This window comes from Dryobates pubescens, chromosome 5, assembly GCF_014839835.1.
Source record: "Dryobates pubescens isolate bDryPub1 chromosome 5, bDryPub1.pri, whole genome shotgun sequence".
NCBI classification, from domain to species: domain Eukaryota; kingdom Metazoa; phylum Chordata; class Aves; order Piciformes; family Picidae; genus Dryobates; species Dryobates pubescens.
In genome coordinates, this window is record NC_071616.1 from 37,859,397 (window position 1) to 37,876,458 (window position 17,062).

General features: G+C 48.2%; 1 protein-coding gene across 1 annotated transcript; it reads left to right on the top strand.

Moving 5' to 3' along the window:
* The first annotated feature begins 11,160 nt into the window (after nucleotides 1–11,160).
* Nucleotides 11,161–16,822, top strand: FOXA1 (forkhead box A1). Its single transcript, XM_009901435.2, has 2 exons — nucleotides 11,161–12,456; nucleotides 14,814–16,822. Exons 1-2 carry the CDS (start codon nucleotides 12,385–12,387, stop codon nucleotides 16,074–16,076), a joined length of 1,335 nt encoding a protein of 444 aa, XP_009899737.1. The 5' UTR covers nucleotides 11,161–12,384; the 3' UTR covers nucleotides 16,077–16,822.
* The last annotated feature ends 240 nt before the right edge of the window (nucleotides 16,823–17,062 follow it).

Below are 17,062 nucleotides of genomic sequence, written 5' to 3' on the forward strand. Positions count from 1 at the left end.
ACCTCATTTCTCTTCTGTGTAGGGCAACCCTTGTTCTGCTGTCAGTCGTGGGCTCTTTAAAGTTTTGCCCTGAAGACAGACAGCATTGCTGGAAATTTGTGTGGCATAAAATGCAGCCACTTCTTTGATGCAATTCAGACACATTTTCCCCATCAAAGTAATTTTCCCAGTTATCAAAGAGTCAGCTTGAAGAAAATCTGGTTCAGCTGTGTGTGGCTTGTTTATCATCATCAAGAAAGTTTTTGCCATTGGGATTGTCTGCAACAGGACAGACTTTATCTCCATAAACTGATCAGCTTTACAGTATCAGCATGAGCAAAAGGTCTGAAACTTGTTCTCTGAGAGGAATCCTGACTCCATCTTGCAGTTTTGCAAGACGCTCTATTGCAATATCACAGCCTGTCTTCCAGAGAAGAGAGGGATCAAATATATTTGACAGCTGTGTGGTGAAAGTTCAATTTTAATAGTAGCTCTTTTCACACATGACGTACAAAGGAAAAGTTCAGCTTCAACCATTTCAGTGTTCAAAAATACGGGGATGATACTTCATGCCAAAAGTCATCAAACTTCAACTTTTTTTTTAATGAACATATAAATTAAAAGAAAATGTGAAAGTTACTCTATCAAGATGGTCATAACTATGGCACAAACCTACATTATGGTGAGGTTCTCAGGAAGACTGGCTGTCTAGAACACAGAAAAAGTGAATCAGTTTATATCAGTAATAGGAAAAAAAAGGGGAAAGAAAGAAAGAAAGAAATAGAGAGAGAGAGAAAGAAAGAAAGAGAAAGAAAGAAAGAAAGAGAAAAAGAAAGAGAAAGAAAGAGAGAAAGAAAGAAAGGAAGGAAGAAAGAAGGAGAGAAAGAAAGAAAGGAAGAAAGAAAGAAAAAGAAAGGAAGAAAGAAAGGAAGAAAGAACGAAAAAGAAAGGAAGAAAGAAAGGAAGAAAGAAAGAAAGGAAGAAAGAAAGAAAGGAAGAAAGAAAGAAAGAAAGAAAGAAAGAAAGAAAGAAAGAAAGGAAGAAAGGAAGAAAGGAAGAAAGGAAGAAAGGAAGAAAGGAAGAAAGGAAGAAAGGAAGAAAGAAAGAAAGAAAGAAAGAAAGAAAGAAGGAAGAAAATGAATCTCTGGACTGCAATAGTTCACAAAATTACATTTGTCCACTTAAGCCTCTTGGGAGTGGGTAAAAATAAAGTCTGGGGGGTTTTTGTTCCTTCAGTTTGGGTCCCCAAACACTTAACATGATAACAAGGAACTATAGGGACTAACTGCATACGTCGGATTCAAATATGGTACTCAAATGATTGAAAGGCTCCACTGATCTAACAAGCAAATGTCTTGTATTAGTCTCTCCTTTATTTGCAGCATTCAGCTACAGCTTTGTAGCTTGCTTTGTTTTCTTTTTTCCCTCACCTATTTGCATGCCTGGAGTTCAAGGGGATGGCCAATGTACTTCTTGAAAACAGTGCTTCTTACACTGGTCTAGGTGGCCAACTCCTAGCTTACTAATACAATTAAAAACTTGTTGAACATTAAAAACTCGTTGAAGATTAAAAACTTATTAGCCTGTCACATTACATCTCAATTAATGGCAGGTTTTCTTCTCCTGGTAGCAAGATAACTGATTAAAGCCCTGTAATACACCCTAGGAAGCCTATATATTCGGTGTTTCATTTGCTCCTCCTTCTTTCTAGCAGGAATCCCAGAGTAGCTGGAGGAGCAGAAGGTGGAATATGAATTAGGATCTGTGTTGAAGGATTCCCATTAGCTGTCCAGGCTGTTAGCGCAATTCAGAACAGGAATGAAGGGTTCGATTGCCTCATTGAAGATGAATCCTATTAGCAGTTTAATGCCATTGTAAGCCTAGAGAACAGATTCATTTCAAACTCGTTAAACAGTAAGTAAAGCCCCAAGAATTTCGTTTACCTAGAACAGTTCCTCTCTGCAGGAGTCACAGTGGGATGTGGAAGAAAAGGCCCTGCATGTGAAGAGGTATTTGCATCAGGAAGTTCCAGTAAGAAGCTGATGAATGGCAAGAAGGATTTGCATCAAAAAAATCTTAGGAAGAAGGAAAAGTCCTTACACACGTGTTTCCTGTTTAGGGTAATAGTAGTGGTAAAATGGAAAATGAGTATGCTGTATTATCTTGCTGCACCTGTCTGTCTGTCAATTCTGCTTGCAGTAGACCAAAGGCTGGCTGCTGGAGAATGTAGTTAGGTTGTGAGAAACGTGAGAACCTTTGTTCATAATTTCTTCCTGGTCTACAGCATTTAGATTCTAGGTCTTGTAAGCGAAGGGAGTAAGCACCCAAGTGGAGCTCGTGTCAGGTTAAATCCCAGATGCTCTATTCCTACCCTGCTAAGCCACAGACATTGCTTAGCAGTCATTCCAGGACTAAGTGCTGCCAATATATCCTCTAGATCCTCAGCTTGAGCTCCAGAGATAACAGCTGCAGGGATTCTTGTCTCTGATACACAGGAAAACAGGTAAAGCTTTTTGCCCTTTCCCCAAGTATTATTAGTATGTGCCCCTCTCTCTTAATAGTCACACTGATGCTTGAAGGCTGAAGGTGGGGGTTTTATCATTAAGTTTGCAGGTAAACAAGTTAAGCTCTGTGTAGCTTGCAAAGTTCAAAATGTAATCAGTAGATGAATCGCTATGAGATTTGGAAAGCAATGTGCAACTTCAGTTCCTGGGGGCACATTATGGTTTTTTTAATGGGCCTCACCAGATCACTAAGCTTTCTAACATCACATAAATCATATCACCTAAGTTATTAGCCTATTGATTTTGCAAGGAAGGGTCTTTTCTTTTTAGAGAGAGAAGTGAACATTAAAAAATTGTTCAGTTTGTTGAAGTGGAAAATCCAGTTTCTTTTCTTTTCTCATCAGCTACTGAGTTCACACAACGTAGAAGGTCCCAGCCACAGTACACATCCTTGCCATGATCCAAGCTCATGCTTAAATGAGACTGAGATACACATAGCACCCCACAGGCTGAGGGAGGAAACTGAAGCACATCAGGAGGAGTTAATGGTGCTTCCAATAGGAAGCTAAGAGCATAGACCCTATGCCTCGCCTTGGTATCCTTTTCCAGCTGCTTATGAAACTCTTCACATGAAATTGTTCATAGTCCCCATAGGCCTGCTGGAGGATGCTTCTGACTCCCTTTTGGTGTGCTACAGGGAAAACACTAGCATAGCCTGCCTCAAAATGACAGTACTCTTGCTCAAAACTATTCACAATAGTTCCAGCAAGGGTAACAGCATATTTGCAAACACAGGTTCACCATGAGGCCCAAGTAGCATTATCCCATTTTAGAGACCAGGATCTAGAACAAAGACAGTTATGAAGAACTTTCCAATGTGCCTGGGTAGAACCAGTGGCAGATTCATAACTAAGTCTGTATTTATTTTACTATTTCTGCCATGTGTGTGTATATCTATATCTATATCATCTATACCTATACCTATATCTATATCATCTATATCTATATATCTAATGGCCATAAATACTCAGAGAAGATCAATTAATTGTAAGCTAAAATACTGAACTATGAAGTATGGGCACTGGGACTGTAGCACACAAACACCTCTGACACTATTGAGGATGAGAATCTGTAGCAGAACAGAGTAAACAGGTTGACGGGGGGGGAGCAAAATAATCTCTTAGATCAGAAAGTGTCAATACTGAAAGGCTTTTTGGTTAGTTGCAAGGGTTTGATCCAGCTGAGATGAAGGAAATACTTCTTTTTTTTTTTTCAATGATCAATCCGTATTGAATCCCTTGTGCAGGAAGCAGCCATAGAAAGGTTTTGTGGAATTAGTGTTATAAATCACACACTAAATCCCTTTGTGAGTGTCGAAAGCATTGCCATTCTTCTAATCACTATATCCTATCTTTGATCCATAACAAATATGCACACCCAGCTCTACTAATCTCTATTTTGATTGTGAGATATCTGTATTTGCCAGGACCATGCCAGCAGAAATAGTTAAATTTTTTTTTGCTTCAATCGTTTTGGGGCTTTGGATTTTATTTATTACTTTTTTTTTTTTTTTTCAATCTCTCCTGTTTGAAACACATTATTTAAATAATGGCCCTTCCTCTATAACTCAAAAGAAAAATAAATGTTAGAATTGGAACAAAAGATAGAGGGTTGTTGGGTGGGTTTTTTTTTTCTTTAAAATCAGATTTATAATCATCACGAGGCAATCCTTGGGTCAGTTCGAGTGACCATGAATCCCAGGTTTGGTTTTCAGTATGACATGGCTGTAATATAGCTAGATACATGCCATTGTGTTACACAGCCCAAGAGAAATCACATGAGTTCCTTTCAGAAGCCCATCACCACATAGCCTTTATTATAGGCACAAGGTCAGAGACCTTGGCTTTGAAGAACGCTGTAAGCAATAAACGGAGAAATTACAGTTAAACACCTGCTAAAGTCTTTGCTCAGCTCAGCCCTTTACCTGCTTTAGTTATAAAATTTGATCATATTATCTCTGCTCTCTGCTGTCTCGCAGTTAATACGGCAGATATTCCACTCGGCTATTCCAGTCCAGCTTTTCTGTTCTCTTAGGACAACAGCGTGACTGTGGGTATATAGATGTAGTTATATATGTGTGTGTCTGTAGACCTCGTAGGTTTCACGGCCGAAGGCTCGGTGTTAGGGGACATAGAAACCTCATTTAATCACAGAAAAAAAATCTTCACATCTAATCAGTTTCTTCAGCAAAAGGAAATGCCCTGCAAAGGGTGAGGATGGATGTCTAGAGGCTGAAGTTCCAATTAGCTCTAAGAGTAATGTAAAAAAAAAGATTTAGAGTATTTCTGGCTCTGTATGGATTGTGATTCTTGATGTTGATCCTGAAAAGGGGGAAAGGATTGTTTGTTCAGTGAGTAATATGAAAGCCATATGATCCACCTATGAAATTGTTGGGATGGAAGAGAAGATCTCTCTCTTTTGCAGGAACTGAAGGAAATGTCAGGTGTTGGATTCCCTCCAAATCATCCCACCTAAAAAAGAGTAAACCTGAAACCACATGCACTGCAGAAATACTTTGGCAGCTGCCTTGTTGAATGGGGAGGGGTAGAGAAGGAATAAATCAAGCTGCACCAGAGGAGGTTTAGGCTGGATGTTAGGAAGAAAATCTTCACAGAAAGAGTGACTGGGCATTGGAATGGGCTGCCCAGGGAGGTGGTGGAGTCACCATCACTGGAAGTGTTTAAGAAGAGACTGGATGAGGCACTTGGCACCATGGTTTAGTTGATTAGATGGTGTTGGGTGATAGGTTGGATTTGATGATCTCTAAGGGCTTTTCCAACCTGGTTAATTCTATTCTATTCTATTCTATTCAGTGGGTAGATTCGCCCTTGAAGTGCTTGAAGCAGTAGCAGAAGCTTAGGCCAGCTGCTGGGAGAATCACCCACCCTCCAAAGCTGCCCCTGAGGAGTCCTAAAATGTTACCAAATCCAGAACTTCCTCTACTTTACCACAGATGCTAGTTGACTATACTGTTTTATGGATCTTTCTTAGGGTGTTATCACTGCTACTCATACTCTGACATTTTAATGTAAAACTACAGGACATGCTGCATAGGGCCTCCAGGCATCCTTTTCAAGGCAAACGTAATTTGTGATATGCATAGGTTAATGTGTGTCCTCTGATGGAGCAAATGGCCAAAGTGTTCCTTTATATGAGTGATCATGCTGCCACACCTCCCACAATTGCTGGGTGTCCATGTTAATGCAACTCAAGAAAATGTGCAGTTAATACAACTCAAATAAATTTATGCTCTAGGAACTGCAAGCTGGGAAAAGCTGTGGAACTGCTCCCTGGGGAAGACTTCAAATAAGATAGCCTTGATTTTGTAGATTTGATTCTTCAGAGCTGAGGCCATACACAAAAGCCATTGATGATGGGTATTGGTCTTCCCCAGTGTTTTTCCATAAAGCTGCTGTGGAGACAAAGACAATGAAATGAATAATTCTTCGCAGGTAAAGGAGCATAGAGCAAGCAGTTTGAAAATATGATGCTATGCAGTGAAAGAGGGGTAGCATTCCTCCACTATCCATCACTCATAATCCAACTCATCAAACTAAGTCCATCTTCCCCATACAAAGGTCAATTTACAGAGGAACTGGAGTATTATATTGGCATGAATATTACAAACAGTTGCTCAGCTTTTCATCTTTTGTCCAGTACAGCAATATTTGGTTTACATGAGTAAAACAGATGTTCTCACACAGAACTCCCTTCAGGTTTTGGAGAAGCAAGACTCATGGAGAGTGGAAATACCTTCTATTCAACCAGCAGATATCATTGGGGTGGGAGTGAAGGGTGTGGAATAGCAGACTTTGCTCCGAGCCTCACTTGGGCAACTATAACAAAGAAATAATTTTAAGGTTCATGAAAATATCGCTCTCCTACCAAGCTTTGTTTCTTGTACATACTCATGTAGATTAATTGCACTCACTCTTTCAGTTTGTTTTCATGCTTCATTATGTCTGTATTGGAAAAAATCCTGAATATGTCCTGAAATACGGGTTTTGCAATTTGGCTAAGATTCTACAAAGTGGGTGCCATTGGTGTGCATAGCTGAATTCCCTTCTCTGGTGCTGTTTCTGCCATGTCATATTACTGCATACTACATAATAAAACAAAGCAAGCCACACAGAACTTACAAAAAGATACTGAGTAATGGCCTAACAATTGGCAGACTGATCGAAATAAACAACCACAGCATTTTCATTTACATTTCAGTAAATCATAATATAAATAAGACACAAAGTAATTTAAATAAATACCTATATGGCTGTTCTTGAGTCTGATGAGAAATATCAAATGCCTTTATTTTTACATACAGTAAGTAAAACACACTTGGCCAATCACACACCACAGTTCAGGCATCCTGCCAAGCGGGGCTCTGCAAACAGCATATGTGCACCTAGCCCTACTAGCAAAAATAAAGTGATTGTATGCAGCGGATCATGATTTAACTAGTTAAGAACTATTATGTTACACTAAATAAAAAAGAAACAAGAAAACAGAGGCTTCTTTAGGCTAATCTCTTCAACCATCAGATATTAACCTATTTCCCATTTTTCTTTTCCATATTTGTGCATCTTTCTCCTTTCACTGATCTGATGCGTGAATATTTTCGAGGGGGAGGTATTCTTTTGTGTAAGAGTGTCATGTTGAATGATGCCTAGAAGAGTGAAATGCAATGAAAGCTAATGACTTGCAATGAAATTATAGAAAAATAAAATAAACCAATAAAATAAAATAAAATAAAATAAAATAAAATAAAATAAAATAAAATAAAATAAAATAAAATAAAATAAAATAATGACATAAAATAGGACCTAGCAACAGAAAGCTGCTACTGCAATACTCTACACCACGTCTCTGGCGCCTGGTACAGCGTCCGTGACCGTTGGTGGCAGCCTGAGTGTGACCCGAGAGAGCTCGGCAGCCCCCAGGAGAGCTGTCGGTGCCCGAGGGCGCGGCCCCGACAGGTCCGAGCCCCCGGAGGGGCGGCTATCGACGCGCTGCGGCCGGAACCAGGACGGCACTGCCCAGGGGTCCGGCCGCTCCGCAGCCTTTTGCACCCGGCGGCGGCTGAAAGGGGAGAAAACTGAGTCGGAAAAGCAAACAGCAGGAAGGCAGGCACCAGCTTGTGACGGATACGTCCCCCAGCCCTCCCTGCCGAGGACGGAGCAGCAGAAGGGCGCGTCTGGTTCCCCCAGGAAGATCCAGACCACAGTCCTGGGGAGGAAGAGGTGCAAAAAAAGAAAAGTTGGTGTCCCTCTCCTACCTCGGGTCGGTCGGGGTCCTACCTGGGGTCTTTTGGTCGCCACGGACGGAGATTAGAAAAGGTCATGCAGCAAAAGCTCCAAAGCAAGGGCTGACCCCATGCAGTGCCTTCACCTGCCCTGGTGCTGCTCTCCAGCTAAAAGGAAGGTAAACGCCGTCTTACTGCATCGCACCGGCTAGCCAACGCTAGGGACCGGCAGCGCGGGAGCGGCAGCTTCGCCGAGGGATGCTGCTGAAAGCGGAGAGCTCTGCCGACTGTTCTCACAGAGGACTCATAGGCAGGAGCACAGAGCCACGGAAGCTCTGTGTGGGAGGCGGGAGGGAAACCCCGCCGGCTCCGCAGGCGCCCCGATAGGCTCCTTGTTGAGTTGGGAGTGCTCCTGGCCTTCACTGACCCCTGTTCGCGGGGAGCCCCGGGGCCGTCCGGGCTCCCACACGGTCCAAAGGACCCTGGCCCGGGCAGCGGCATGTTCCTACTCAATTACTGTTTGCCCATTGGGTGAGGGAGGATTTTGGATTGGAAACAAATAGGAAGGGGGATTTCCCACCGTCAGGAGGGGTGGATGAGTAAGGACAGGGAGAGGTTGGAGGCTCCCACGGCGTTTGAGGAGACTCGTTGACCAGGCTTGAGCCCGCCTGGAAGCCGGGTACTAGGGACCCTCTGCAGGAGGCAGATCCGGAGAGAAGAAAAGCAAGCTACACGGTGAGAAGCAGGGAAAGCATCCTGATGTGCAGATAATGTCGCAGCTCTTCCCCAAGCTAGGTATCTGCCTCCCACAAGCAATGCCGACAGATTCCCGGACAGGAGACGATGGCGGTTGGGTGAAATGAAATAAGACCCTTACAAGTTAAACCGAAGGGATAGCCGACAGGCGCTGCCCCTGCCCGGGAAAAATCAGCTCTTAGGCTGGAGCGAACTGAAACAGTGTTCCACAACTACAATTAGAGAGTCTGCCGACTCCCACGGCGGTGCGTCCCACTCGTGGGACAGTACCTGCGGGCGGCGCTCCTGAGCGGTGCTGGGCAAGGTGCGCAGGCGGGCTATCGGGATGAGGCGGCTCTCCGCCTGGGCAGCACCGCGCCGGTGCCCGCGGTGCGGTAGGAGGACCTTTTCCGAGGACGAGACCCTTTGGCCAGGCCTGGCAGCCAAGCCCCCGAAGTGATACGTTTCGTAAAAACCGGCCGCTTGCTCAGTGGTCTTTGTGGGGCTCAGCTCTCGGTGCCAGAGCTGGTAACACGGGCTCCCATGGACGTCCTCCCCTCGCTTCACACAGCCAAACCATACACACACACATTTTCCTCTTTCAGGTCAGTTATGTTTGCCTCCTTGGAAGCTTACAGCGGTAGAGCCAGGAGCAGAGACCCTGATACCGCTTAGAAGGGGAAAATACAGATGACCTCATCCTGTCCTTTTATCCAGGCTGCACAAACAGCTCCCCTTGGGGGGGTGGTGTGAAAGGCCAGTGTACAGCTTGATCAGAAACTGGCGCTACTCTAACCAGAGCTGGGGAAAAGCTCTGTATAAACGGGGTCAGGGCTACTGTCCTGAAGCCTAGAAAATGCATAAGCAGCTCAGCGCATCCGGAGAGCTCCTGGCTGCTATCACGCGTCTTTCATCCTAGGAGAGACCTTCCTGGTAAACCTGCTGCAAAGGGTACAGACAAACTGAACAGGAATCTCGGAGCATCCCACGTAGGATTTCGCAGAGGCTCAAGTGCAGGACAAGGTCAACTACCGAAACATTCTCTTTTTCCTGTGCCTTCACACAATAAAGGTTTCTCTCCGACACAGCAGCCTGGGCCGAGGGAATTTCCAGCAGCAGCTGACTCTGCCACGGGCTTAATGATTTGTACAACAAGCAGAAAGGCTCTCTGAGATAACTGACGAGAGCCCGCCTGTGATCTCACCTCTGGGAGAAACCTTAGAAAGAGGGAGCTGCGCCCGAGCCGCAGCCGGACAACAGGAGGCGCTGCGACTTTGCGCAACCCCCGGCCCGGCGCGGCCGGCGGGCATCCCGGTGGGGGAGTCCCGAGAGGCCGGCCCACTCAGAGCTGTTTTACCGAAACCATGTCCGCTTTTCTCGGCGGAATGCCTCGGCGGTTTGTAGTGGCTTTCGAGAAGCGTGGCCTGCTTCGTGCCTGCTCTTTAATCCACATAAGGAGTGAGCCCTACGGTGAGCTGCCGGGTCACCGGCGGGTATTGCTGCAGCAGTGCTGGGATCTGGCAAGCGGAGAAGCACCGCCCCGAGGTCGAGGGAGGTGCCACCAGCGGGGTCGCTGAGGCCGCTGCACCTCTCCCAGCCTTGCTGCAGCTGTACTTTGAAGGGGAGGAGGAGAGAAAGGGGGGGGGGTCAAACCTCACAGACCTCAGGTACTGAAATGAACAAGTCATCACCGAAAGATCTCTATTTTCAGCCGTATAGATAATTTCCACTACTGACAGAAGGAGGTGCATACATAAACATCCCAATTTTAATATCTCTTAGATTTTCCACTGGGTTTTGTTCCAGTTTCCACGGGTGTAGTTTGACCATTTGAGAAAGTAGGGTTTAAATCCAGTGCTTTTATCTATTTTATTTCCTTCAAGACACATTTTCATCCCTTGTTCTCATCTGCTGATTCCAGAGTTTTGTTTGTTTCGAGGATTTGACTTAATTCTGTTGCCAGATTTAAGGAAAGAAGGATGAGGAGGGAAAGAACAAAGAAAGGAATAACAGAAAACGTATTTAGAGGGCAAGTTAAAACATATTTGTCGAGGCAGAGATATTACTGTATCCCGTCATTTGAATCCTGAGTCTCCGTACAAGAAACTTTAAAACAATGTTTGTGAGGGTGACGTTTTTGCAGATCACTCGAGGACAAATCAGTGTGAAAGCAACTGTGATCCTGCTGGACGGTAAAAATGCCAGGCAGAAATTCAGACCCAGATGCGTGTTTCATTTTGTATGGTACAACATGCAAGCCTTTTTCCAAAATCCCAGGAAACTTTAATTCCCCTTCAAATTCCCATTGCCAGGAAATTTGGTTTCGTTTGGAGGTGTCTGTTGGTTTGATCAGTAGGTAGATGGTGGGTGGCTTATTTATTTCGCCTGGTTTTTATTATCAGGTGATAACAGTTCTAGTAGCTAGATAGGAACAAACTTATGGGGCAGAGAAACGTATAAAAAAAGAAGAAAAAAAAAAATCTATGGTCTTGACATAAGCACGAAGAGCCAGACAGGGCAGCAACAGAAACAGAAAATGTTTGATGCATCTGCAAAGACTGAGAGATTCCCTTCACAATAATAAAGAACCTTGTCCAATGACAGTTTGTTTCATCGGCATTGTCTTTTTTTTTACCTTTTACCAGCCTGTGCAGACTCCTCCTTCCCTGTTCTTTGCGAGAAATAAGGATAACGAGCAAGAAGTTGGTAATGAGACGGCCGCTACTTACTATTGCTGCTTGTGGCTGCTTGGCAGCAGAGAAAGCTTCCAAATGAGCCTTCTGGGCTGGAGGCTTTCCACGGTAAAGATATAAATTGGTTCCAGTGACTCACCTGATGTTTGCCAAGTGGAGGTTAATATCGGTGGATCCGCATTCAAGCTCTGTCCGCATTTATTGGGTGCCTGTAGTGTTATGTCTCAGCGCGGTGACTCACATGGTTTCTTAGCATAAGGCACCAAAAAAGAAATATCACCATCACCATCTACATAGGACGGCAGCCCCTTTTGGAGAGAGGGGGGCGTCGGAGGGCTTTGGGGAGCGCGGAGCCGAGCCCTCCGGCTCATAGCACTGAGTGCCGTCTAGTCCCCCACCCTGAGGACACTGGAAGCGGGGGGAGCCACGGAGGTACCTGTTCCGTAACCAGCCTTGAATCGAGGGGCGGAAGCGGAGGGGGAGCTTGTGGACTGCAGGACTTGAGACTTTGAGGCACGTCTCAGCCATCAAGTTAAAGTAGCATCTACTGGACTTTAGTAAATATTGCTCCTAATCTCAGGGGTTTAAGGCTGGATGGCCTTTTGCATTCTCTTCAAGCAGGGGGAGGGGTCTGCCCTGCCTGTATCTACCTCATTTAATTTCCACCGATCCCACACAGTATTTGTCCATCTGAAAGGGTGGGTGTCTTTCCCCCCCTCTTTTCCTACTCTCTCCCCCTCTCCCACCTCTGTTTCTCCTTTCCCCACAAGCTTAAACCAATTACGCCGCTTTGCAAATAAAGTGCCGCCCCGGGGGGAGTTACAGGCGAGGGGAACTGCCTTGTTTGCAGGTGCATCTCCGGCTTTGTAGGTGCGAACGCCTTTGTGCGACGGACAAATGGGGAGAGGAGGAGGAGGAGGTGGGTACTTCTGCGACGTAAGATCCACATCAGCTCAACTCCACTCACATCCCAGCCGGCACTTCCTCACTTTCTCAACTGTCTCGCCCCACACCGCTCCCTGCCTCGTTTTTGGCTGGTTATAGAGAATTCAGCACCCCCCGCCCCTCCCGAAAGCTGGCTTCCTGCTAGGTCGGGCTTTCGGGCTTTTTTCCTGCTGCCCGTCGCTCGCTTGCAGGAGGGCTGGATGGTTACACCGGGCAGGTTAGCTCCATAATGTTAGGGACTGTGAAAATGGAAGGGCATGAAACCAGCGACTGGAACAGCTACTACGCTGACACTCAGGAGGTGAGTAAATCCCAGGGTAAATCCCGCTGCTGCCCCTCTGCAAGGGGAAGGGGGGAGGAGGGAGGGGGAACGAGGGGAGGGCTGGGGGTCTGGAGGGGGGCAGCAATCGGAGGAATCGGTTTGCACTCCTGTTCCTGGAAGCGCAAACGTGCCTCCCCCCTCCCTCCGGCGCTGAAGCTGGCCAGGCTTCCCCGAGGAAAACACGGCTTCCGAGAGCCCCGGGAGGTGTTTGAGGGAGACCCGGGGCGGCTGCGGGCCCGCTTGGGGGGCCGGGGGCAGCCCTTGATCTCATCTAGAAGGTGTAATCTCCCCTTGCGGCGCGCACAAAAGCGCCCCGTAAACTCCTGGCTCGGGGCAGACGATTCGCCGCGCTGCGGGCCCCCGGCTCTTTCCCAGCAGATGGTAGGGGGCACAGTCAGCCGGCCGCAAGCGTATCCCGGGGCAGGGGTAGAGCCTTCTCCGGGTTGCTCGTCGGGGCCACCAGCCTCTCTGATCTCTGTCGCCGGGCCCTCACCTGTTAAACCCAGGAGAAAATAAATAAGCGGGGGGAAATGGTCATTTGTTCGTACTTTGCAAGAGGGGCCACCGGCTGCGTGCGGCGCTGCCGCGGGCCGGCGGGCGGCGCTGCCGAGAGCCACCTTGGGAGCCTGACCAGAAGGGGGGCCCGGCCCCGCCGCCCCGGCCCTGGCCCCGCCATCCAGCCCCGCCGCCCCAGCCCCTCCATCCCGGCCTGGCCCGCGGCACCTCGGGAGGCGCTTCCGCTCCTCACGCCTGTTTGGCAACACGGTGGCAAAGAAGGGGGAGAACCGGCCCAAGCGCCAACAACTACGGCAGAGGAGTGGGCCACGGAAGCGGCCGGAGCCCTCCCCGCGGTGCTCCTCGGCCCTGCAAGGGTCTGGGGTTCACATCATGCTGGTGCGGCTCTGCGAGAGGGTCCCTGGGAGAAGCTGACTCCTAGCAGCCCCGCCAGGAGCCCCTCGGATTCCTGCCCGGGAAAGAGCCGTTTTAAGGAAGTGTGGCAGCAAGGCAGGCACCTAGGTGTGCTCACCCGGGCATTGCATCAGCACACCCGGACACACGGCTCCAACAGTCCCCACGCCTCGTTCGTGCACCCTGGAGCTGGCACACAGCACCCATAGGGCCACGCGGGCACAGGCAGATACGTGTCACGCTACTGGCATCTTATTTATCAGAGGAGAGACGGCTAAGGGCAAATAAGGGTCATCCTAATTATGTGCCATTTCCAGACTTATTTATCTTCGCCATACTCCTCATCCACAAACATAAAGTTAAGCTACCTTCGCTTTTGCTATTTTGTAGTCTCAATATTTTCCCCTCCTATTTAATTTGAATTAAAAAACCCATCTACCATCTCAAATAATTAATATGATTCTCTAAATTAAAAACACATTCGTAGTGAACAGTAATGAATTGTACACATTTAGCCGTCTGCTAAACCTTCTTTTCCTAACATTACTGCCTTTTATTCGAGGTAAACTGGGAGCATCTTTCTCCCTTCTATTAAATCAGATGCGGTACTGGAAAGCACAATTTCTGACTCTCCGCTTCTGCCTTTTTTAAGAGTTGTGTTACGTGGTAGGGTGCTACAACTTTTGCACGTCAGGCAGGTGAAGTTCAGGCTTTTCATACTGAGGGAAAGTTGCTTTGGGTTGTGGGTCCTTTTTTAAAAACTTTAAAGAATGACTTAATAGAAAATGAGACAAAGGGGTGACGCTTTCAGAAGATAAAATACACATCCCCCAAACCCCCAAACTCGTGCAAGAATATAAATTTAAATCTGTGCAGAGTGGGAGACGTGCATGAGGTTGTTGTAGGAAGTTGCAGGCAGCTGAGTTTCTCCTTGGCGCAGACAGTATACACCACTAAATTTCAGTAACCTCGTGAGTTTAAATATTTAGCTAGCGAGACGGGACACAAAACCATCAAAATTCTGGAAATACTCCGGAAGAAAGCCTCCTCCCGGGGCAGATAAAGCCGGCAGCTCGGCTCCGCGGGGGTGCTCTGCTGCTTCGGGAAGGCCGTCGGTCCGTGCGCGCCGGCGATCCTTCTGTAACCCCCGCAAGCCGCGACACGCCGATAAAACGGCAGCGCGTCAGAACCGAGCACCCCCTGCTCTGTGTCCATGTATGAACAGGTATAAATATGAATTAGACCTCTTCATCTCTCCAGCGGCCTTTCCGTGCGGCTTTCAGAAAGAGCTCTCCCCGGTGCCGGGGCAGCAGGACGCTTGCAAGGCTGGCTAGGCAGGGCGGGCAGGACAGTAGAATCCGGGCGCGCTGGGGTCCTGTCCACTCCTCTCTACCCCCTAACCTCCTCTCTTCGTCTCGCTGCCCTAGGCCTATTCCTCGGTGCCCGTAAGCAACATGAACTCGGGGCTCGGCTCCATGAACACCATGAACACCTACATGACCATGAACACCATGACGACGAGCGGCAACATGACCTCCAACTCCTTCAACATGTCCTACGCCAACACGGGGCTGGGGGCCGGGCTGAGCCCTGGAGCCGTGCCCGGCATGTCGGCGGGCTCGGCGGGGCCAGTGAACGGCATGCCAGCCGGTGTGGCCGCCATGGGCACGGCGCTGAGCCCCGGTGGCATCAACGCGATGTCTGCCCAGCCGGCCCCCATGAACGGGCTGAGCCCCTATGGCGGCATGAACCCCTGCATGAGCCCAATGGCCTACACCCAGTCCAACCTCGGTAGGACGCGAGACGCCAAGACGTTCAAACGGAGCTACCCCCACGCCAAGCCGCCCTACTCCTACATCTCCCTCATCACCATGGCCATCCAGCAGGCGCCCAGCAAGATGCTAACGCTGAGCGAGATCTACCAGTGGATCATGGACCTTTTCCCCTACTACCGGCAGAACCAGCAGCGCTGGCAGAACAGCATCCGCCACTCGCTCTCCTTCAACGACTGCTTTGTCAAGGTGGCCCGGTCGCCCGACAAGCCCGGCAAGGGCTCCTACTGGACCCTGCATCCCGACTCCGGCAACATGTTCGAAAACGGCTGCTACCTCCGCCGGCAAAAGCGCTTCAAATGCGAGAAGCCGGCGAACAGCAAAGCCCCTCAGGAGGGCAGGAAAGATCAGGCTGGGGCCTCCAGTTCCAGCTCCAACTCTCCCCTGCACAGAGGCCACAATAAACCCGCGCAGCTGGACACGGCCACATCCCTCTCCAGCTCCAACCCATCCGCCAGCCCCCAGTCTATGGACCACAATGGATCGAGCACCGAGCTAAAGACCTCGGCCTCGGCCCCCTCCTCCACGATCACCTCCGTCCCCGCCTTGGCCTCTGTCCCGCACCCCCCTCACTCCTTAGCCCACGAACCCCAGCTCCACCTCAAGGGCGATCCCCACTACTCCTTCAATCATCCTTTTTCCATCAATAACCTCATGTCCTCCTCGGAGCAACAGCACAAGCTGGACTTCAAAGCCTATGAGCAGGCGCTGCAATATTCCTCCTACGGGGCCAGCATACCCGGCGGGCTGCCTCTGGGCAGCACCTCCATGGCAGGCCGGAGCAGCATCGAGCCCTCGGCCCTAGAGCCCTCCTACTACCAAGGTGTGTATTCCAGACCCGTGCTAAACACCTCCTAGCTCTGCACCCCCCGCCGCAGGGGGCAAACCCTTTCTCCCTCTACCCCCGACTCCCCTTTCCTGGCTTCTCTCTCCCCTTTTCCTGCGATAAACCGAGGTGTTTCCGCACGCTACGTGGAAAGGACTGTTACTTTTCATTTGTCTCGCAAAGCGTTGTGTGTTGTTACGATCCACCACGACCTCCTGCAAAGCCGGCCGCGTCCCGCTTGTACATATCCCCTCCCGGCCCCTCAGCCCAGGCCCTCTCCCCGGAGATCCCCCTTAGCCTCTGCAGGGTGTTACTTAAAAAGAAGAAAAATTTGTTGAGCTTGTAAACTACTTGTTTGTGCTTTCCGCCCCTTCGTCTCCCCGCCTTCTGTGCTCTATAATCTCATGTAAGTTTACAGGTATGTGGCAATACTTTAACAATACGGAGATGAAGAAGCGAGTAGACATTTAAGACTTTTTTTAATTAAAAACGCTTTGAAGGACAATACTGCTGTGAAGTAGCAAAACACTAAGAGAATCTCTAAGCAACAAGAGGACTATTTACTTTCTCGGATCATCCTTTTGATACTTGCAAAATAAACCTTCGGCTAGTACAACCCGCATATACCCAGATGCTGCGGGCCGGATCCTGCACTCCCGCGGGGACCAGCTAGAGCTTTGGAGTGCAAGATGCGACCCTTATTTTTTTTTTTCCAAGTGTTACCTGTCTTGGGATGTAATATAAAGTTACAAGAGGTCACAGCCAGTCGGATTATTTTATTTTTTTTTTTCCTTCCCATCTGTTACTGAAGATTCTCGTTCATCAGGAACTCTCGTCAAACATGTGGATGACATGCTTATTTAATTTAAGTGTCTTCATTGTGTACCAGCTAGAACTGTGTATCTATAACAAGGTTATTTTCCCCTCCCCCAGGAAACGTTGACTATTACACCGACGCAAGGAAAAGAAGAGAGCTCTGTCTCTCCTCGCTTTTCCAACTTGTTTAATAAATTCCACA